This window comes from Odontesthes bonariensis, chromosome 1 (assembly GCF_027942865.1).
Source record: "Odontesthes bonariensis isolate fOdoBon6 chromosome 1, fOdoBon6.hap1, whole genome shotgun sequence".
Taxonomy (NCBI): Eukaryota; Metazoa; Chordata; class Actinopteri; order Atheriniformes; family Atherinopsidae; genus Odontesthes; species Odontesthes bonariensis.
In genome coordinates, this window is record NC_134506.1 from 21243246 (window position 1) to 21266402 (window position 23157).

A 23157-nucleotide genomic window follows, 5' to 3' on the forward strand; every position below is an offset into this window, starting at 1 on the left:
AACCAAGTCCAAAATCTGATCAGTGCAGCTTGTCAGTGACATTATGAGCAATCTGATTTTTTGACCCTTTTGTTTTGTGATCCTTGTAAGGATGGTTTTATTATTTTTTTTTAGTCTTATCAGTTCTGATAACCCTTCTCTTCAGACAAAACGATTCCAATATATAGTGCAGCTCTAACTTTTTAAGTTACAAACAGGACATCGATAGGAGCAGCACTATACTGACCACTTGGCTCTCCCAGCTATTATCGCTAAGCCCCCTGTATTGCTCAGATGGTTATCAAATATTTTCTCTCATCCCTCTGTGCTTTCACTGGGCTCTGGCCCCATAAACCTGGGCTTGGCTACAGCCAGAGGAGCTGACTCTGCTCCTCATACAACTTCGGAGGCACCAGGCCAAGATGGCTGGTGTGCAAAGCTCCAGCAATGCATTCGCTCACCTGCAGCACCACCAGCACAACGGCCTCTTTGGCCCCAGCATGCAGGTCAGGGACCCTCATTCTTCCCTAAGGCAGCACACTGCATCCCCTGCCAGTGCATTGTGGTCCTCCTCTCCCCAGCCATTCCTATACATTACTTCCCCTGTCATTTTGACTGACTCTGCAGTCTGTTGGTACTGCTTGGTTGTCACTAATAATTCAACCATTTTGACATGCACTGTGTTGCACTTACTAGCTACACATTTCTGCCTTTTGAGCTGGTGTCACTTTTCAAAACACGACCGTGCTATCAGAGCATTGTGGAATTTTGTTTGGAAAAAGTGATTGGCCATATTTGAAAGCATGCTGCTCGTTGACTGTGCTTGTATTGTATCTACTTGTCTTTATTTTATAGATGCACAATCATGAACCAAAAAAACTGAACACATGATCAACACATTTGTACCTGTGTGCACTGATAAATCTTTTGTTCTTGGGGTTATCATTCTGAAGCATTCTGAGCCTCAGAGAGAAGTACACCACTGTAAGACTAGCGGTCCGTACTGATGCTGCATTGGTGCTCAGTAATGACAACTCCACCCAGTTTCTGACATCTAACCATTCTTTGGCCATTCTCCATGCTCATGAAGAAAAATAAACTCTCAGTTTGACCACATGTCATGCATTAGACCTGTGTTGCTCAGTTGCATAAGAGGTCACACATGAGACATTAAACCAGTTCAAAAATGGCACGATTACCTAATTAGGGTTTGGCTTTACTAACTGTAGATAAAAATACAGAGGTAGCAGAAGGACACTGTAAGGACACTGAGAGCAAGTTAATTAAAGTTGTGTTTCCAAAAGCTTAACAGAAAATAAAATACCTTAGGAGTCATCTGGTCACCCATTATCCTTTGCAGCTTCATTTCAAATGATTTATCTCTCCACTGCTCATTTAAAGGCTGATGATACTTACATACAACTGAAGAAGGACCTGGAGTATCTAGATCTGAAGGTGGGCCCTAACAAAGTAAATGCCACTTTACCCATTTCATCCTCTTCTCCATCTCCCCTCTTTGGACAACAATCTTGTTCTCTTACTGCTGCCCCAAACATCTGCCTCCCTGTTTTCCCCTCTTTTTTTTCTTCTTTCCTCTGTTATGTGCTATGCTTTCTACTGTCTCTTTATGTAGTAATTAACATGTCTTTTAAGAGTTCTCCTAATTTGTAAAGGATCAATTTCAGGCTGTAAAGCTGTTTTTGCATTAGTTGCTATCAGTGTTTGGCTTCATACTTGAATAAATGTCCTGAAGTTTAGTTGGTTATTTGATGATAATACTGGACTTTCAAATGCAAAGCTGTGGAGTTATGCAGTCATGTCACTGAAGCAATGATGGGAATTGAAGTTTTCATTCACACGTGCTTAACTCCTTAAATGTTAGAGTCATGAAGGCTCCAATTCCCATACCTTGTTCTAACTTTTGTATTTAAGCACTCTGTCCTATGTACCTAAATAGATATTGACCTTTATTCAGGTCACACTTCTGCAATGCATTTTTTATCACAATTTGTTTGTATGTTGGACACCAAACTGAATTAGTAAAAATCTCAGCTGTGTTTTGTAATGGAGGGGAGTCCGTCTAGTTATCTAGCCTGTAACTCTCTCCATTTCCTGTTTTAAAACAGATCCAAAGTATTGAGCCAATGATCGTTTCAGTACACAATGTGTTTGAAAACCCCACTTCAAGTTCTGGGTATTGTTGGAATGTAAGGATGGTGTGCATACAAAGTGAAATACTCCATTCCACTGCTTTTTTAAACGGAATGTGATGCATCCCTGAAAATTACGCAGGATTTTGCACATGAATCCCTTTATCAGATCATCTGCTGTGAGATATCCCGCCACTGTTCTGATTTGAGATGAAGTGAAGGAAGCTGTAATCGTAAAAGTCTTCCTGGCATGTTTAAAAGCGTTTCTGTTTGAACTGAAACGGTTCTAAATCATTATTTTGCTTATGTTTTGCTTGCCAGAGCATAAGAGATCACCCGATGACCCAGTGCTGCTCTTCAACAGATATACTGGCAATGCGATTAACGGTTTGTGCCACTTAAACTGGGAAGTCTAAAATATTCACATACACAAATTTTTCTCCCGATATGTCCCACCCCAGCTAATCTTCTAAACAAGCAATCCTGGTTTTCCATTTTAGGTGAGACATTATTCCCAACTCTGACATCTGACTTCCAGGGTACATAAAAAGCTCCATAAAATACTGCAGTTACAACTTACATGTAAGGGCCTCTGCTTTCATCATAATAACTGTTGGACATGGATGGAAATGGGCAGTGGTTTAGAAAGAGATTTAAAGACACTTGATATGGCACATGAACACAAAAACACAATTCATACCCAATTCCTTAAGTATGAAATTTTCCTTTAAGAACTTAGTAGTTTTCAAACCAGAGGAAAGTTGTTCTACTGATCACTTGGAAACATTTCCCAGACAAGTGAATAATCCCCCCTCAACCACACAGTATATATTTCAAAACTCCTCTCACATTCTGTTGGGTACGCAGTAGGTCTAGTATTAGACTTTTCCATGTAGATACTGTAAGCGGAATGCCCCTTTAATTAAGTCTTCTGTTTGCACCGTTCTGTACTGCTCTGCTGGGTGTGGTGATCCTGATGTGGGTGGATTATTCATAAGACTATAATCCACCCACGCTGCTGAGCTTCGGGCATTACCAACTGTGACAGACAACCGGTTCCCCTATTATTTGAAAAAAAACTTCTGCATACGTTAGGTGTCTACTATTATACTGTTATAAAGAGAAGAAACTACTATAACTACAGAAAACCATACAAAGAGGTCTGATTTCCCCCAACAATATTTTACAAACTTTATTCTAATGACCATATAAACATGAGAAAATAAAGTGTTTTACCGAAAATTGGAGAAATGATAAAGTAAGTGATCAAGTGTTTTCATGAGTATTTCTTTATTGTTTTATTATTTGAATAAATGTAGCAAAAAAACAACGAGCGCATCATCAAATTATTTGGAAAACTAAAAAGTTTAACAGCACCGGAAACACATTGTCGTATTGTTAGCCATGCTAAGCTAGCTCTGTTGTTGTGCCAGACTAAAGTACTTCACCAACTACTGGTTAGCTTGCTACTTCATTTTTAGCAGCCCCCTGAGAATAAATGGAAATTATTGGTTGAACCGCTGAATCTACGTGTAACAACATCATCGCGTCAAAATGGACACTTTGTTTAATTATTTGTTTGCTCATGACACAACCAGAAGCTCTGTATTTATTATGAATATGTAAGAATTGTTAATATGTGCATGTTAGTATGCTGGTGTTTGTACTTAGAACAGAACAAATCATTTTTAATCCATCTGGGAATAAAAAGTGCCATTCACTGTGCCCTGGTCTGATGACTGCAGAACCTTCCTATCACTCTATTGGATCGCTGCTGACATCAGAGGAGGGTTTATTTGTGAACCTGAACAGGGAGTTTACGCGCCCAGATACTGATGTTTTCACCCAGAGTTGGAATAGCCTTACAGAGGTGCTGTAAAGAATTAAGACGTTTTACAGTACCTTAATATATTTTCTAAACTTATGAAAACAAATGAAGACCGTAACAAACAAGAGAATGGTTTGAAGTAAGCGTCAAATCGCTATAACAGAAGCAGAAAATATTGAACTCAAAAATATGAGGCCATAACTTTAACAGCAGAGCAAGGTCGGAAAAAAAGCTTAGGCAGACGGCAAGCGTCGAAGTTAACCCATGATGCAGATTTCCCCAGCAGAACACTGCGTTTCAACAAAATGAGCGGAGTTACTCGCTTCACCTGTCAGTGGTTGTAACATCAAGCATGAAAGAGGCTTTTATCCAGCGCATACTTCTTTAATGGACCCTGCCCTGCAACGTAGTATGCATCCACTAATTTCTAACTGTGCAGAACCATATTTATGGTCTCGATTATAGTGCATTTCCACACCTTTATGAAGCTAGAGGCCCTAATAACACAGTTTTCAACTGCTTTAAAATTCTCGGTTGTTTCTTTGTGAAATATAAAAAGTATGTATTATAATTCATATCAAAGAAAAGGATGATTTAAGCAGTCTGGAAAGAGCAGCTGTGGGGTTTTGGGGTTTTCTGCAACACGCATATACAGACATTTGGCTTTTTTGTTTTATCTGCTCACATTTTTTGCTCCTATTCTTTTCTGCCATCAGTTTAAATCAGCTTGACTTGGTACAGGCATCTCACTGGGTATTGAAAATGAAAGTAGTTGCTGTTGACTGGAAGTGTAGAAGGAAATGTACTCAAATAGGTCATTTGAATGCTGTTTTTTGTTTGATTCATGACTGTTTTGAATTTCAGGTCACTGGACGTGAGAGTTTAAAAAGAGAGAGACCGTCAAGGCCTGTGAAAATAGCAGAAAGCGATGCCGATGTAAGTGAATCACAGTGTAGAATAAGCATCTTGTGTATCCGCCTCACTTATTTCTTTAAGATCTCCATTTCCGACTTCTGACAATCCACTACGGAGACACAGCTGACTTTAGTCTGACTGCACTGTGGGTTTTAGTGTGGTTTTTCTGTGTGTATGTTCTTAAGTTGTGGTAAACAGAGACTGCAGAGGGAACATATGTACGTTGCAACACTATGGGGACACCCATCCACGCTGCACAGTGAGGGCCTGAGAGTATCGACCACAGCTTTTATTTTCCTCCCTGCAATTTAAAGGGAAAAATACATGTAATGGGAGTTTTAGATGTTGAGCTGTTAAATTTTTCAGTTTGATTTGCCTGATCCTCCATGTCTCAGTTTTTGTTTTGTCTTGAATGGAGGTAAATAAGATGGATGTCCTGGTCTTTCATCATTAGCATTGTTCCACTTTAACAATTTATAAGAAATTGCCAGTAAATTTTGTCTGAACAATGAATATTTCATGCAATTAAAAACAACAATATGTGGCAGCAAAATAAAAACAGCTTAATTATTAATTGAACAGAATGATAAATAGATCAGAGAAAAGAAAATACACTGAGAGAAAGACTGTGAACTAGGCAGTCCTATGTTGTTTTTCATAGATGCATAACCCATTTCTGGGAAAACAAATCTGTCACCCTGAGTAAATACAGCCTTTTCTAGAAGTGAATTGGAAAATATGGATTTTTGATTATGATTACTCATAATGGGTATTACCAAATCTTACCACCAAACTAGATGGCATAGAGCCTTTGGATTTCTCTCGCTGCGCCGATGAGAAGAATTCCTCGGGGCTTTTTACAAAGATGAGCCTTATTGACAGACCGTGAAGACTACAGTAGACGATCAATTTCACTCACCAGCTTTAGAGAAGTACTGAGTGAAGACAAGAATAGAATAGTTGGCCTGTATTGTAAACACATGCTACATGTATTACTCTGGTATCTGTTACATTTATTTTTTAATGTCTGAGATATGGGTGTTATCCTTTATTTTTCTCAGTTTTTCTCATTTCAATTTTTTTTCTCCCTTCAGGTGAAATTAAGTCGACTATGTGAACAAGACAAGATTCTTCAGGAGCTAGAAGCCAGGATACGCACGTTGAAGGAGGACAAGGTTGTTGTTATACACATTCTGTACATAAGAAGTTTGTATCCCCCTAAAAACTGGATTACATCTGGGCAGATTTACTCACTGAAGAGGGGTTTTCCCTTTCCTCTTTTGAAGAGGAATTTCTCTGTGAACTTCCCGGGAAATTTGGATTTCAGACATATTAAAGAAATGCAAGCTGCATTTGCTACTTCACACATTTACAAGTGAATCGCTTTTCCATGCAGAGACCTACAACCAAGTGAGATGTTGCATTAACACCATGAAAGCTCTTCACGCAAACCACAGCCAGTTGCATGCTAGCGAAGAATAATGGGCCTCATGTAAGAACCGTTCGTACGCACAGATTTGTTCTTAAATCGTCCGTACGAGTGATTTAAGAGAATTTGCGCATTCACCAATCTTTTCGTATTTTACGTTTTCTGTCAGGTACGAACAGTGACCCAGACCTGTCGTAGGAGTTTCGTAAAATAGTCCGCTGTTATTCCAATCAAGTTTGCTTGACTAATGGATTGTATATTTAATTACTTTGAAGAAAACATAAATAAATACATACATTATACCCCATAATTATGCTGACATTATTCTGTTTGACTTAAATTGTGCATTAATTGAAGGTTCATTTGAATCTGTATACAACAAGGTTAATGGGAAGTGTAACCAGCGGCTGTCTTGCTACTTTTGGATGCCGTAGTGCGTCAGGCTCTTGGAAGAGACCGTGTGGAGACAGACGAATGGCTGACATCGCGATTAAGATTCCCAAGGACTGTGCTGCTGCAAATATGCAGCTTGCTAGAGCCACAACTCCAGAGAAAAGCACGCCGATCAAACCCAATGGCCACTCCTAATTGCTTCCCATTTCTTCGGTTTAGCAGGTCCCGTAATTCCACTGCTGACCCTGCTAAAAATGACAGATTTTCCTTTTTGGATCTCTGAAAGTAGAACTTCAATCTCAAAGCCCGTAAAGTTGTTCTTTTTGCGCCTTGATGCCATTCTCATGACTCAACACAACACTTCCTGGCACAGGAGAGAGGAAGCACAGCCTTATATGGTATCATTTAGGGCGTGGAGTATGCAAATCTACTATCCTCGTGCACGTGCCCTTTAAATACGCACGGGTGGGATTCATCATTTACGCAGGTCGTTTACACACTTTTTCCGAAGTTAAGAGCGTTTGTTGAATCTGACGTGGCGTGTTCGTACGAGACCTTCTCACGAAAAAAGTGAGAGAAATTTAGAATAAAAATACGAAAATGTTCTTGCATGAGGCCCAATGTTGTCACCAACGCACAAGCTAACAACATGCACAAAATGCCTCTACAACTCCACTTGAGACACTATTATATGTGCTTGTCACCATTTTTTATGCACAGACAGCCTCCTCATGTGATTATGGGTCTGAGCAAATCTGAATTCATAGTTTCCACAGATCTGCACAAAGTAGCATTTGTTTGGCCCAAGCAGTGGTGGTGGGCGTGGCCTGATTCAGATCCAGACCTCCTTTTAATGAGAAAGAACATTTTCATCCAGCATATTTAAAAAAAAACACTATAAAAAACACAGCGCCTGTTATGTAGGATAAACATTTGAAACAAAATATTATCCAGAGTAACCTCGCAAGCTCTAAAACTCGCCTTTATGGGAACCTAAATGTGTGTGTCAGCCTATGTGGTCCATAGAAGCGTCATGCTTTATGTTTCTTGGGTGTTGCGTGCTATTTAGGACAAGTTGGAGTCTGTGTTGGATGTTTCCCACCAGCAGATGGAGGAGTATAAAGATCAGCCGGCTCATGCTGAAAAAATTGCCTATCAGCAGAAATTGCTGCAAGAGGATGTGGTCCACATCAGGGCTGAAATATCTCAAGTTTCAACAGTAAGAAAAACTCCCGCTTCTTTGACTTGTTATAGTTGATACAAGCAGTGCCCTCCTCCTCCAACAAAGTTCATGCTGCTTGTTCATTGTGTTTTTATTGGTTAGAGACAAGATGTTCACTTCTGTTTTTGGTTGTTCCCGTTTGATGGTTTCTGCATCTGGCACAGTGTTTCAGGTTGACTGTGACTATCAAAATGAGTGATTGGGGAACAAACCTGAGGCCACAAAGGAACTCATGAGAGCATTTCTCTATGACTTTGATCAGAATGTTCTCTAATATTCAAAATAGTTCTGTGTCAACCACATGTCCAAGCATTCTCGCTGGATTCAAATATTCTCAAAGGGTTCTTGATGTGTAAAGGTTGATTTCGATGAAATATGTGAAAATATGTTCATATTGTTTTCTCGCGCTTATGAAATAAGAACAAGAAAAAAAAAAAGCCTCTGATTTTAACTTATCACACATGAGCTTATGCGTAGGTGTTGAAACCATTACAGAAGCACTGCTTGAGTGGGAAAAGTAGAGTATCTGCAAGCTATTTCTTGTCTTGTTTTAACATGGCGTGTATTCTGTTCTGTCCTATAGGAGATGGAGAATGCATGGAATGAGTACAGCAGGCTGGAGAGAGATGTGGACTGGCTGAAGTCAGCCCTGCAGGGACAGATGAACCGAAGTGATCTTACTCAGGTCTGTGGCTCAGTGATCTCTGCTAACTCACTCAAGCAGTCATTCACTTTCATGCATGGGTGTGAGTGAGAATGAGTTACAAATTACAGGTTTTCGTATGCCCTAGAAAAAAACAAAGAATGCTTTGCGGCTGATATCTCTTCTGAGGGTCATCCTACAAATTCCATGTAAATTTCGATTTTGGCAAATGTGGACTTTTCATTAGTCATGTCTTCCCTGGTCTGTTAGCAGATGTAATGTATGTGTTAAAGAGAATGCATATATTCTTTATGTAAATGTTTGCGTTTTTTGTTTCTCTGTGATCAGCAAGAGAAAGTCCAGATCAGAAAGGAGCTGTGGAGGATTGAAGATGTTATCGCAGGTCTCAGCACCAGTAAAGCCAACTACAAAGTCACTATATCCTCCGTTACCAACCCAGGTGAGGCAAACGCTGCCTGGACTCCACATTTACAAAGCTAATTACTGCTGGCTACTTGATGCAACATGAACCATCAGGTCACACTGTTGTATTAGCCCTCTTAGTCATCTTCTTTACTAACGCCTTGAACGCTTCCCATAGGAAAAGAAACCAGAGTCTTTACATTGTGTGTGTACTTATTTTACATGTCTATAATTCCCCAGAGAGGAAATTTGTGCCTTCAGTGTCAGTGTCATCAGTGCCTTCTGTGTCTGGGAGCCCGTCTGTTATGGAGATGAGATTGTCCCAGCAGCAGCAGCAGCACAGCCCCCACCTTAGCCCCAGCAGCCACACCCCGCCTCTTTCCTCCGGTCCCAGCCAGCAGCTATTACACCATTCTGCAACTGTCTTTAGTGGCTTTAAGTGGGTGAGTGACTAACTGTGATTGCTTTTTCCCATTTCCACTTTTTATTTATGAAAATACAGGAATAATGGTTTCTATCTATATGAAAGAACTTGCCCCCCCCCCCCCCATTAGTCTGGAAACTGTGAGAAAATAATGAGAACTGCTTAACACAATTGCTTGTTTATTTATGACAACATCTAAAATCTCACAAAGAGTGTGAAGTCTACCAGTCATATAGCACTGGACTTCAACTAAATGAGACCCATTGACAGATTGTAATAAACTGTATTGATGCACAGGGGATGAATTTAAAACCTTTTAGTTTCATGATTAGACTGATATTTCGTCCTGGTGGAGCCGTGATATTGACTAAGGAAAGGAATATAAACTAATAATACTCCTGCAGTCAAGGTGTTGGTCACGAGCAGAGACTTCTGATAAGGCTCTTTGGGCATCAGACAGGAAGAGGCGAAGATGAGACGGGGTGAGTTCGTTCCCACGGAGAACGATAGAACAGAAAGGTTTTTAATAACGGGGATCAGACTTATTGGTTCGAAAAAAGTAGCACGCAAGAAGGCCACTGGTCCAGAGTAGTGATGACAGAAATGAAAATGAGGTGAGGTTCACAGTGTGAGAAAATGGAAGTGAGAAAGCGTAGCAGGAGGAAAAGCCCAGGGGAATGGGGGCGGAAGTGAGGGAACAGATCTTCTTTAAGGCAAACGCTTCATTTTAAGTACAATTTTTTTTTTTTTTTTTTTTTTTTTTTTTTTTTTTTTTAATTTTCTTTTGTTGCCACTTTTCTCCATTGAGCCCATTATATCCAAAGGGAAAATACTACCTTTTTAGCTCAGTAGAGTCTCAGTAACTGTCTGTCAGTTTTTGTCACATTTACAAATGACTATTTAATGTATCATATATGATGAGCATATGAAATAGGACGTTCTGTTATCAATTATCCTACAGTTTACACAAGTGTCCCTAAATCACTGTTTGATTCATCCGTCAGCTGACAGAAAACTGCAACTATTTCAGCTATTCAAATGTTTTTCAAGTTATTACTACAGGAATTGATGATTGATGATGATGAATGATTTTTAAGTTTTTTTTCAGCAGCTGGGCAACTGTCATGTCTTTACTTTTCAAGTGATATGAATCACGGATACACCGAACTGTCTATTAGTGGTCATAACCAGAAGCGTCCCTGTGTTTAAAACGATCACACAGGCAGTTTGTGCGCCGCAGCAATGCCGTAACAGAGAGGACGGCAATGTACACGCTGTGCTCCGATTGTGAAGCCAGCCTTATGTTTCAATTTAGCCTTACAGTATCACCAGTGATGATCGCCAGTGTTGCAGTGTTCTTTGTGAGCTCACACCAGTAAGTTAGAAGTTCTAATGGGTCGCTCACATTTGTTGTGCACAGAGCGAGGAAGATGTGCCTCCCAGACCTCCTCTACCTCAGCTCTACAGTCCTGACGAGCAGCCGCCTGCTGTGCCGCCGTTGCCCCGGGAGACAACAGTCATTAGACACACCTCTGTACGTGGCCTGAAACGACAGTCAGATGAACGTAAAAGGGACCGCGAAATTGGCCAGTACACCAATGGGGACAGTAAGGTACTGTTCACGCAGTGTGTTTGTATTTTTCTTTTTATTCTACTTAAATGCACACATTTAAAATAATTTCCCCTCAAATCTGTTTGTATTTCTCTCAGGTGGAACTGAGGCCTTTCTTGAGTGATCCAGAGCTCATGGGAGCTGGAGACGGCTCTAGCCACACTGGTGTTGGAGCATCTGGACATGATGGAGGATACCAGACATTACCCAGTAGAGGTACATGGATAATGAGCCAGGATTTGTATAGTTTAACATTTTAATGTTTCTACTCAAGTGTTTCTCATAAATTCCATGTCATTTTCATACATTAATGTCAAGCCGAGAACAGTGTTTTTAATATTTGTTGGCTTCTCGTCAGGAGCGGCCGGCTCCTCACTTTGGGTGAATCAGTCTTCGAGCATCTCCTCTTATGTGACTCTGCGAAGATCAGCCTCAGAAGCCGGTGATAAGGTAAGGCTCGGAATTAAATGTGAAGAATTGTAAAGAAATATAAAGCGAGTAAGCAAATTACATTCAGCAGACGCAGCAATATATCACTCCAGTGTTAGACATCAGTGGACTTCAAGAATGAATTAATCAAGAGAGAAAATCTTTGATATGATAAAGCTCACATTAAAACATCTGGCTCTGTAAAGTCCTCCCCCATACATGGATAGAAGTGTTCACAGGTGGGGGCCAGTTAGAGGAGCCTGTTTTTTTTTTTTCTTAACCACCGGACATTGTATGTTCTATTTGTGAAATGTGGTGATTTGTATCAAGGGACAGGTTTTTGTTTGCAGTGTAGTATTATTGGAATGACCAAAGTCTTCTTAAGTCAAGGTAATAAAATGTAACTGCATTCTGATATCGATAGTATGCAAATTGTAAAAATATTGTAAAATATTGTTTTTTTAAAGAAATGTCCTCAGGTTCAGATCCTAACATTTAGACTTTCTGTGTATTTAAACGTTTCGTGGTGAAAAACCTGTGCACGTCCCAGTGATGAGTTTGTAAGTTTTCCCAGGAAAAAGAAGAAGAAAAAAAACAAACAAATAAACAAAGTAAAAGAACGATGACCTGCATATAGACGAGATGGCCATGGATAGCATCCCAAAAGCCACACAAAAGCCAAGCAGTTTACGGGAAATAATTTCACCATAGAAATTGAAGTTGTTGATTTTGGAAGTATTTCAAAGTTTAGACATTAGAAATATAAGTACATAATACAAGTGTAACCAAAGTTGATGTCACAGAGCAACAGCAAGTAACACCGTTTTTGCTTGTAAGGTTAGAGCTCCTCCCCTCGTGCGATGGTGCCCGATGCTCAGTACCGGTTGTGTTGTCCGAGCGGCTGCGGCACGTTGGCACACTAATAGCACAAGGTTAAAGCAGCTTGCATTTAACAGTCTTTCAATCTTTGTTTAAACTCTTGTTTCATTAAAATTACACAAACTTGACTAAAATGAGCTCACCTGGCCTGTTATAACTACAGCTTAGCATTTGTAAACGTCTTTGTTATATTGTTAGGCTGTGACTACACTCGCCGTAAACTTTGATAAATGAAAGTTCCATAACAGACTTGATGTTTTACCACAGTCAAGCCCCGCTGCTTTCTCTGCCACTAGCGGACCGCGCATCTCTGCATAATTTAGAAATGCAAGCAAAAATAATTTCATAGATAAAATTCAATTAATGAATAAATAAATACAGTACCTAAGGGCCTCCATGGTTTGCCATCTTGTCTGAAGCCAGCTCCCACTCAAAGAAATAAAAACATTTAAAAAAAAAAAAGAAAGGTCACATTTTTTTAATATTGTGTTTTGGTGACTGGTATGTTAGTCAGATACAAGAACTTTGTACGTCAGTGTAATCTCTCTGTATGAAAGCTTTGGCAGGCCAAAGAGATGAGTAACAATGACATGTAATTATTCTGTAACTAACAGCCATCTTCAAAATGTATTTAAATTCCTACTTCATTTCTCACTTGTCTCAGATGTATGAACTCAATCTGTACCATGTTCCTTTTTACAATCTTTTTAAGTGATTATGCATAAGAGTATCTTCGCTTTTTACCTTCTCATCAGGTTTTTTTTCTTTTCACTTTTTTTTTTGCCATCTGCTGCACCTTTTCGTCTTTCTTTTCAACTTTATTTCCTCCCACTCCTCTCAGGAGAGACAGAAAAGTGCCTTGGAGCGTCTGTACTCTGGGGATGCGGTGCAGCAGCAGCAGAGGGGGAAGATGAGTGCTGATGAGCAGTTAGAGAGGATGAAGAGGCACCAGAAGGCCCTCGTCCGCCAGCGCAAACGCACCCTGAGTCACGGAGACCGCCACGCGTCCTCATCGCCGCGTGCCTCTTCCTCACGCCCACTTTCGGCAGACTTGGGATCAGTATGTTACTAGAACAGTACCTCACGTCACACTCTCATGCATGACGACAACCAATCTGAGAGTGACGATCTTCAGTAGTAATGCATGCCTTTCCTCAGTGTAGCCAGTTTTTCTTTAGCTTACATTACAAAGTGAAAACAAGCCATTAAATAAGTGCGGAACATTAACTCACTGTGTCGCTCTAACTGTGATTATTCAATGCATGTTGTTTTCTGTCATTGAAAGATTTTTTTATTTTTTTTTCACTGTAGATGTTTCACCATAATTAGCATGAAAGAATACAAGTGTTACTTATGATGTTAACGTTGGCTTCGTTAAATGCAGCTCTAAGAATGTCTGCATGACAGAAAGCCAACACTCAGAAAGCAAGGGCCCTCAGACCTAAAGGAATAATTAGATATTATTTACAACTGTGCTTGTCATTCTGGGACGTATTCAGATATCTTCTGTGAAAAAGGCCTGTTTAGAGAAGTGCCAGACAGTTTCTACTGAACAAAATGTAGCACAAATGTGTGTACTGTGCTTACATCATTGTAGAGAACTGTTAATATAAAGTGAAAATGGTCAGATTTCCATTTAATTTAAGTTCAGTCCCAATTTGAAAAAAAAAGAAGAAGTTGGGATGGTATGGAAAATGCAAATTTTCAAATTTTATTTTTTTTAAAAAGGCAGTGATTGTAAACATTAACTTTGAGCTTTATTTCAATGCGGCCAGTGTGAATCCAAGTTAATCTGTGTTTTGTCTTTCAACACATCTTAAGGTGAGCAACAGGTCGGGCTTCTTCTTTGCACAGTAATTCTGTATTGTAGTGCCTGACAGAGGTTTCTCATGGTAATCCCTTGCCCGTTTAATTATATAAGCTCTTGATGAATAACATTTGTTGATGCGGTGCCACCTGAGAGGACAGAGATCACAGATGTCCAACTTAGGTTTGCGCTCTTGCACTTTACACAGTAGAATTTGTGCAGTTACCCTGTGTCGTTTGATGATACTATGCACTGTAGAGGGAGAAATGGGAAAGTCCCTTCCAGTCTTTCATTGTGGAACTGCGTTTGAAAACATGTCAGTCATTTTCCAATGCTTTTGTTAACAAACTGGATATCCTCTGCCCATCATTGTTCCTTGAAGGCGTCGCCTTTTGTGGATGCTGCTTTTGTACCAAATCATTATTACAATCACTAACCGATATTGCCCCTTTTGAAATAATATCATTATATACATTTCTTGACCTCAGTACAAGCCCTGTGCAAGTTGACCGAGTTTCTTACATGAACAGATGAAATTAAGTTTATGAGACAAAACACAGTCATCTTATGTATAAGAATCTCGGCTCTTTCTTTTTTTTGTTCTTTTGCATTTTCCATATGTTCACACAATTTTTTTCTGATTATGGGTTGCATAAATATGTGTATATATATATATATATATATATATATTCTTAGAATGCAAAATACAAATTGTCCATCTTACCTTGTGAACAGATAACACACTAATTACCTCAGACATAGGCATTCGGTGTCATCCCCTCCTCATTCTCTCAACTTCTGGATGCTGTCGGTGCTCATGTTTCTTTGTCCATAGCTTCGTATCCTTTCTAACTGGGTTTTTCATTTTGATTTCTTGTTAACACTGTTACTACCTTCCTGTTGTTTTTTTTTGCTGTTAGATTTAATCTCTTCAACAGAGTCATGTCTCACTCATTTAGATATAAGAGCCTGCTGTTCCTGACTTGAGCGCTGTTGCTGTCTGTAAGCGGTCCATCTTTGCATGTGTGAGTCTGTGCGGGATTGTGGATGAGAGAGGAAGTGGCTACTTACTTTCTGCTGACCAAAACATTTCTATACACCTCATCGTAGCATTCTTCTCACTAGATTTTATAATTTGGTTTTACTTAAATGATGATAAAGATGTGCTGAGCGATCGTGAATTGGGGCTTACTGTTGTCCCATCTATCATTCATCTCCTTCAGAAAAGAAGGCAGCAATAACACAAATAACTTCAATTTCAAATCATAATCATAGCTAAAGTGTTTGCTCAACTGTTTTTATCAGCTAATTAGGAGAACCTTTCCTTTTTCAAATGTTAATGTTGCAAAAACAAAAGAAAATAAACATTATTTTCTGAAGAACTCTTATGGCCATGTTTTTTTTTTTTTCTTCTATATTTTTTTTTTACGTGAACACACACAGTGTGGTTATGTTTGGTGAAACGATGAAAGTGTTGGTGCCTGTTTATATCTGTGGCATTTTGCTGTCCTCCCCGTCACTGTTGTAGAGATTCTCAGCATACCGTGCTTTCACTTCCATGTAAGCATGCATACCCACATATGCATGTTCCCTCTCTTTTTCATTCACACACTGAAACCTTTGCTACAGCCTTTACAGTCCTATTAAAATCAAGTGAGATCTGACGGCAAGTGAAAGAAGTCTGTTTTACTTTTAGTTTGTTTCACTCTCTGTGTCTTTCCTGTGTGCGTTGTCCAGTGGAAGAGAGAGCAGGAGTTTGACCTGCAGTTGCTCGAGAGAGCTGTTCAGGGGGAGGAGGCTCAGGCAGTCAGGAGTGTCCAGGGGGAGGAACGACCTCCCGAGCACAAAGAGAGACCCCGCTCGCACTCTGATGAGTGGCTGACCTTCCGCTCCATGGCTACAACCCCTCCCGCACATGAGGTTGACCTAGAACCGCTGGACTACGACCTGGACCTCAACAAAGAAGTAAGATATTGTTTTCTGAACGAAGAAGATAACAGCAGAGGGGAGATCATAACAGTACAGAAATGCTGTCATGGTGGAAAAAGCTCAAGTGAAAACAGCAAACGTGAGCTTGTGTTTGTGTGTAACAACAGATAAAAAATAATGCAACTTACAGTTATGTGTTAACATTTTGAATCATTTTGCTTCCAAGCAGCCGGACTTTCTTGTAGTCTTTTAAAGTCTTCTTGAGTAATAGTTCTCCAGGCTTTTTGAAGGTGTTTCACACTTTTTCTCTGGAGATTGGCTTCTTATTCACTTAATTTAAGCTGAGGCCTTGTAAGCTGACCATTTTCAGAGGAATCATTTAACTGACAAATGAATGGAGCGTGTACAGAGGCTCGAGCTCCTCGACTCAACCGGCCTGGGTTCGAGTCCTTTTGCTCCGAGTCGTCCTTTTCCTCCCCTCAAAACCTGTTTCCATCAGATTATTTTAAAATCAGATATAGAAAACTTTGAGCTTTTTTTTTCTGTCTCAACCTACCTTAGTAATATGCTTCACGGAAAACGAAACTACCATAAAATTGGTAAAGATCCCCTCTATGCACATTTGAAGATGCATTGTAATGCATTTTCAAACATAGATGTTGCTCTTTAAAAGTAGCTTTTTTTGTGCTCATGTATGCCTGTGTCCTCACTGAAAAATCCTAAATCTGTACCACTAACAGACAAATATTTTATGATATTACAAGTACAGTACAATGCTGGCTCTAACTTTCCACCATTGAATTCCTGATTTGACAGGGATTGGCTTCCAAAGTAGTTGTGATCTCACAAATTGAACCCTGGTGAGCTCTGAGAGACTGGCCATTCTACAGACAGCGTCAGTGTCAAATTTGTGACCAGTCACCATTAAGCACAATAAGAATCAAATATTAGGTGAATGGCTGATGAACAGCAGCGGGGAACAAAATGGATTTTTTTTCTCTCCAGAATGTTGTGCTAAGCAGCATGACTGGATTTCTGGAAGAGGGGAGCGCTTATGAAATGATGTGAACGGCAGTAGAAGTTGTTTGTCTTGCAGAGCTGTTGGTAAATGAGCAGCACAGCAGTGAACTGTTGGCGGGGCACTGACAGTTTAAATAATGCCTTTTTGCACTGGGTGTGTAAGCTATACGTCACACAGTGAGTAGTCCTGTGAGTGCTGCAACATTTGCCTGTACTGGACAGCAGCTCTTTCTCTGAGGAGTACAGTGGTGGTTCAAATGTAAATTAGCATAATTTCAGATGCCATGAACTGATTTTAAGCTCATTGAATTCGTGCGAGTTCTTGTCTTGTTCCACCCCAGATTAGAAACAGATAAACAACTTACTGTATATGTTGCTTTATAGTCAACTCTGTAGATTCTGCCTGTATCCATTTGTATATCATTAATGATAATTTTTAATTTGAGAGTTTTGCAAATTATTACTTTCATTGTTACTTATTTGTGACCTTATATTGATCTTAACACTGACCGCATCTGTTTCCTAGCTCTCAAAGCCTCAGAAAGTGTTGATCCCGGAGCGCTATGTGGATCCAGAGCCCGAGGAGCCACTCAGTCCTCAGGAGGTGGAGGAGCGTCATCGAAAGGTGGAGCGCATCAAAACCATTTTGGCTAAGTCCAGGTACCTAAAGTATGACTGAGTTTTGATTGCAAACAACAGATTCTACAAGGCTTTGTAGCTTTCCAAACTGCCTGTTAAACCAAAGGACTCAATTTCAAGCTTTCTTTGGAAATGATCACCCTACATTTGACATTTTATTAGAGTAGGACAGATGACAAATCGAAGGAAAAACCAACATAAAGGAGCATTCCCGTTTTACTCCTCGCCTCTACCACTGAGCACTATCCCTCGTCAGTAGCTTTTGATTGACTCTCACGTAAGCCTGCTGTAGCTCCAATGTTGTGTCCACAGGCTTAAAGAACCAACAGGCATCTTTGCAGAGCGCCAGGACAATCTTTATGAAACCTGTAGAAAACACTAATCTTTTGTGTATTTTTGATCAAATATGGACTTGGACTGGGTAAGACATCAAACGGCTGTCTGATTGTGGTTTCTGTTAACAGGTCATCTTCGGGCATCTGTTTACAAAAAAGATTTACATTTATTTACAAAAAGGACAAAATATAAAAAATAAAAAAAAATTCAGTGTGTTCAAACATCTGTAACTTAGTCCAATCTCAGTAAAACCTAGGGATGTTAGGTGGAAAAAGAAAATCAGTATTCACTTTCAAAGGGGACCAAAATCAAGTATTTACTACTTGGTTCAAGAACAGCTCTCAGTTTACTTTGGGTATGCCACGGATAGGCACTTTAGGCTAGGCTACGGATAGGCTGTTGTCACCCCGAAAGAGACAGAAATGAACAAAGGAGTGCTTTATCATCGGTTAAACGTGATCACTCAGATCATTTGTAGTGGTCCCTCCATCTATAGCCTAACAGAGCTCCCAGTTTTTCTCCATTAAGGATAAAAGGTTCAGGTTTTCCCTTAATTTGTCACCTATCTGCATCTCCAACCTTTTTCCAACTTCCCTGCTTTGCATGTTGCCAGAGACTGCCCTTACGGCAGTAAGCACAAATTATGCATCACGTTTAGTAAGGTTTTAATTCTTTTGTTTGACAGTGTGCAAAACATAGCGCCGGCAGTGTCTGCAGAGAAGCCTGAGGTGGGGCTGGTGGCGCTCGACTCAGCTCTTCAGGAGCAGGAGAGGATCATCACCATGTCCTACGCTCTCGCCTCTGAAGCCTCGCTCAAGAGCAAACTAGTCACAGGTTGGTCATTTTATATGATTTGGAGATGATTTTGTGTAGATTGGTGTAGCTTATACATGTGAGTTTGCTAAGAAGCGGGGGGGGTTATTCCACAGCAGCACTTATAGAAATAATTTGTGTGATTTTAAGCAATGCTGATAGTTTGGGTAACATTTCTCCTGGCATCAAACTGACATGTTTTGGGTGAAGAAGAAATCACGAGAGGGAAGCAGCCTTTAAAGAATGCTGGATTGATGAGAGGGGCGTAAGGTGCAGAGTCAAGCAATAAGGCTGTTCATTTCCTAATAACTGAACATTATTCCTTATTAGGGGCTCAGATAGTCTCTAATTGCAATCCGTGTAGAATCTTTTAGACGGGGGAGGAATCGCTTGATGAGGCCATTTTGTGTGCTGATCAATGACCCAGTCAAACTCTACTCTCCATCTGCATGCCGTTGCTGCTGCTTTGAACGTAGCTCTGAACCTGCATAAAAGACGCGGCGCTCACATCTCATCTCTTTCATACTCTACAGCAGACAGGCGAGTTAATTTTCACTCTAGCTGCTGCAGATTGTCAGTCTGTCTGCCTTGCTCGCGCATACGCACGTGCACGCACGCACACAATCACGCGTGCGCACGTATATATCTGTCACAGGCAGTAACACTCAAGCTGTCAGCATGTGTGGAAGCTTAATATGCACAGTGAAGCAAAGTCAACAATTATAACATTATTTCCAGCATAGAGAAGTGCCAGAGAATGTAACTGGTGGCACCTTGTCAGTGCAGACTGAATCAATGACTTTCTCTGCCTTTGGTGAGGTCTGCTGGTGCGCTTTCAAAACCCCTGAGTCTTTTTCATGATATTATGCACGAGAGACTTCAGTGCTGCTGGCATACAAGCAGGAATATTCTTCACTGTTATGATAAACAGTATTACGGTGAAGTACAAGCTTGATTTGTTGTTTTAAACAGATAAATAATGTTGTCTTTGTGATTGCATCTCAGGAGATTGGAAACAAATGAATAATTATGTGTTGGAAATTGATCTACGAAAAAGTATTGTCAGTTATTCACTGTTTATTTCTTTTTCCTTTTAAGCTAACCAAAAATCATGTGATGACAAAATACAAAACGCAAGCAACACTCCAAACTGATCACAAAAAGTCTCAAATAACTGATGCAGCAGGAGATACTGATGAGTACAGGCACCTTAGTGATCTTTTTCTTTCTCATCAGGTATCTTAAAATCTTTAATTGGCTGTAATTGTAAAACTAAAACACGTGTTACAACGATCACAGTGGTGTCATTAAATTTAGTCAGTACTAAAACCAGCACAATCTCAAAGTACTCAACATTTAAACATTTTCTCTAAGATGTTTGTGTTTCTTCATTAGATGAAAATATATGGCTGTTTTTAGGCTTTAGTGGTAATGGTTGAAAAAAAACTGAATGAAAATGTTGGAAATGAACGATGAATGCTTGAAATTATTTTTGAGGAAAGAAATTAAACGTTTGCAGACAGTAAATTTTAGGTTTGGGTTTTGTTACCAACGTTCTAACAAAGCAAGACGTTGGACATGATCACTTTACACTATGAGAAAATGAATACATTTTGCATTATTTCTGACATTTTACAGACCAAATTAGTTTTTTTCCATTGTTTCTTAACCCTCTGGGGTCTGAGCCGTAATGACGTCATACGATCTGATCACGCCGGCGTGATGTCGCCTTTAACCTCAGAGGGTTAAAGGCGACATCATCAGCTGAGCGTTCAACAATAAACTTCATTTGCGCAACCTTGACTTCTAATCATCTTTTTTTTTGTGATTGTAAATATTACGTCTATCCAATCATTTAGATTTTTTTTGATCAACATTGTCACTTTTTCTTATAGGTGTTGAACATGTTTGTCTTGACTGAAGTTTCACTAAGTTGAATTTTTCAAGTTAGACTAACACACTCAGAGTACACAGTAGGGTGTTGAATTACTCCTGCACGCACATGTTCATTGGGACTTAACCTGCCCTTTAATCTCAGGACATTCTCCACTGTTCTGCATTGCTGGCGTTAGTGTGGACAGAGTGACAGAAAAAGCTGATACACAGAAGAAGAAGCCGGTAACAACAGAGAATAATTACACCAGATAGGAATTTATTTGAGTTGTTTAGCACTTTGGTCAACTCTTGTTGCTTTTAGATAAGCTTATGAATATGTCTTTTAAAAAACCATTTAATTCAGTATATTCATAACATGTAAACGGTATGATTCAGCTTCAACACAATACCATTGTGCTGCCAGCTAAAATGTTTTGTCATTTCTTTTGACCTGTGACATAATAGGGCAACCGTAAAAGTCCTGTCGTAACAAGCTTATAGGCGGCATATCGGCATCTGTTGTTGTGGTGTAGGAGGTACTTTGTTTGATAAATTGATTCCTGTCCCGTGCTTGTGTACTGAGACAAAGACAGTCGTGTAAATTGCGAGGTCACGCTAAATCTGTAGCTGAGATTAGCTGCGCATGTACTGATGTATAGAAATATTTTGAGCCTTTGCTATGAAGCAGGCTTCAGAGGCTTCAGTGAGGTAACTTCCCATTTAGCTCCTGATTTTTGTGTCACGAAGCTGCTTCACGTTTTGCATCGCCGTGGCAACTTAAACTGTAAAGACATTACTTATTCCAGAGCAACTACCTTTTTGGGGTAAGAGTTCAACACATGTAAAACGCCACCTCCTTTTTCTTTTCTTTGAAAATTACAAATTAGAAAAGACATCAGTGCAAGGATAGTAAGAGAGTATCTCAAACACTTATGTAACCTAAAACAGGTTGATTATTCAAACCCTGTTCTTGCAGACTTTTATAGATTTGCAACAAACATTATTTATTTATATTCTTGAAATCACAGAACTATAAAATATTTTCTCAGACAGAGCTCGAGTGTGCAGCATATCGGACTTGCCAAACTGCATTAAATGTCTGTACATTCATATCCGCATCCATCCTATAAAATAACTGGACCACTTTTCATTTAGTATTTTAGAGCCTGAGTGACAGAATGAACTGAGACATTTACAATAGGAGCTGAGGAATTGTTTTTTCTTATGTTTAGTGCAAAGAGTTTTTAAATCGGCTCGTGTTGCATCTGACAGAAAGCTTCTCACAAGCCTCAGGAATAAACCTTCAGCACATTCAGTTAATGAAATGTGGCAGGGATATTGATTAGCTTATTAGCTTATTGATTAGCGAGATCTGCATTGTAAGGGTTAGTTAAACCAGATAAGCAGAAAATACGCTTGATATGTTGAATATAATAGTACAGGTTCATGATCTATGTTTCCCATCTCTGGTTTGATCATTGTGCGGATCATAGAGGGTGTGCATATACTTTTACGCATGTTAAATACTTTTATAGCTGTGTCGTGTTCTTAGTGAGCCTTCAGTCTCTTAACTAACAAAACTAACAACCAGTGTTGTTTTCTCTCTCTTCTCATTTTCTCCTCTCCTTGTAGTCCCACCACAGGTTAACATGCCTTCCCCTCCTCCCCCGCCCCCTCTTCCGCCTCCTCCTCTCCCTCCTGTATCTGTGGCGCCACCCTCTCCTATAAACAACGGAATTCACTACACGTTTGTCTAATGTGAAAACTAAAGTAAGACCTAACTGCATGTTTTACGGTGCTTCTGTTCTCGAGGCCTCACCACTTCTTTCAAACAGCAGCGCTCACTGTGTGCTCGCTGCTCTGTTGTGATTGGAGGAAACACATCGATGTTAGGGAAGCCCTGCCTCTGCTCTCATTACAATCAAAACAAACATCTGCAGACAGTTTGCCCATCCCACTGTGATAATTGTGTGTAAATTGTTCTTTTCTTATTTTTTTGTACCCCTGCCAAAATATTTACGGATAGTTGAGGGAAGATGGGTCTCAAAAGAACGTGGCTGTTTGTAGCATTGTGTGTAATTAACAAAGGAGACACCTTTTGATTTAGCACCTTGACGGGTTCAGTATTCAGCACAGCTGCATTCCTCGGCACCAATTATCTCCCCATCTGTAGCCTGGCAGCAATGAGTCAGAAAAAAAAAAGAAGACAACTAAACATATCACCGTTGTAACTGTAAATGTGCAACGACAGCTTGTCTGATTTTATGGCTTTTTTTCTTTTTTTTTTTAGGCTAAAAATACATCCAGCAGCCAATATTAGCAGAGGTTTTTATCAAGACATGTAGTTATTTATTTACGCCAATCAGCCGTAACATTATGGCCACCCGCCTAATATTGAGTATGTGTTCTCAC

General features: G+C 39.8%; 1 protein-coding gene across 12 annotated transcripts in view; it reads left to right on the forward strand.

Moving 5' to 3' along the window:
* Window positions 1-23157, forward strand: part of plekha7b (pleckstrin homology domain containing, family A member 7b) — an 81252-nt gene that overhangs the window by 55706 nt on the left and 2389 nt on the right. For 3 of the 12 annotated variants that reach the window (XM_075459928.1, XM_075459955.1, XM_075459959.1), the window contains 17 exons: window positions 351-485; window positions 1381-1434; window positions 2451-2516; window positions 4822-4893; window positions 5967-6047; window positions 7764-7913; window positions 8500-8601; window positions 8908-9019; window positions 9223-9425; window positions 10827-11018; window positions 11117-11234; window positions 11377-11468; window positions 13168-13386; window positions 15871-16098; window positions 17609-17742; window positions 18743-18891; window positions 22378-23143. In XM_075459928.1, the coding sequence (XP_075316043.1) occupies window positions 351-485; window positions 1381-1434; window positions 2451-2516; window positions 4822-4893; window positions 5967-6047; window positions 7764-7913; window positions 8500-8601; window positions 8908-9019; window positions 9223-9425; window positions 10827-11018; window positions 11117-11234; window positions 11377-11468; window positions 13168-13386; window positions 15871-16098; window positions 17609-17742; window positions 18743-18891; window positions 22378-22502 (2232 nt within the window). In that variant the 3' untranslated portion in view covers window positions 22503-23143. Of the gene's footprint in view, window positions 1-350; window positions 486-1380; window positions 1450-2450; window positions 2517-4821; window positions 4894-5966; window positions 6048-7763; window positions 7914-8499; window positions 8602-8907; window positions 9020-9222; window positions 9426-10826; window positions 11019-11116; window positions 11235-11376; window positions 11469-13167; window positions 13387-15870; window positions 16099-17608; window positions 17743-18742; window positions 18892-22377; window positions 23145-23157 lie in introns of those variants that run through there. The other 9 variants (XM_075459962.1, XM_075459965.1, XM_075459964.1 and 6 more) reach the window with 8 other exon arrangements.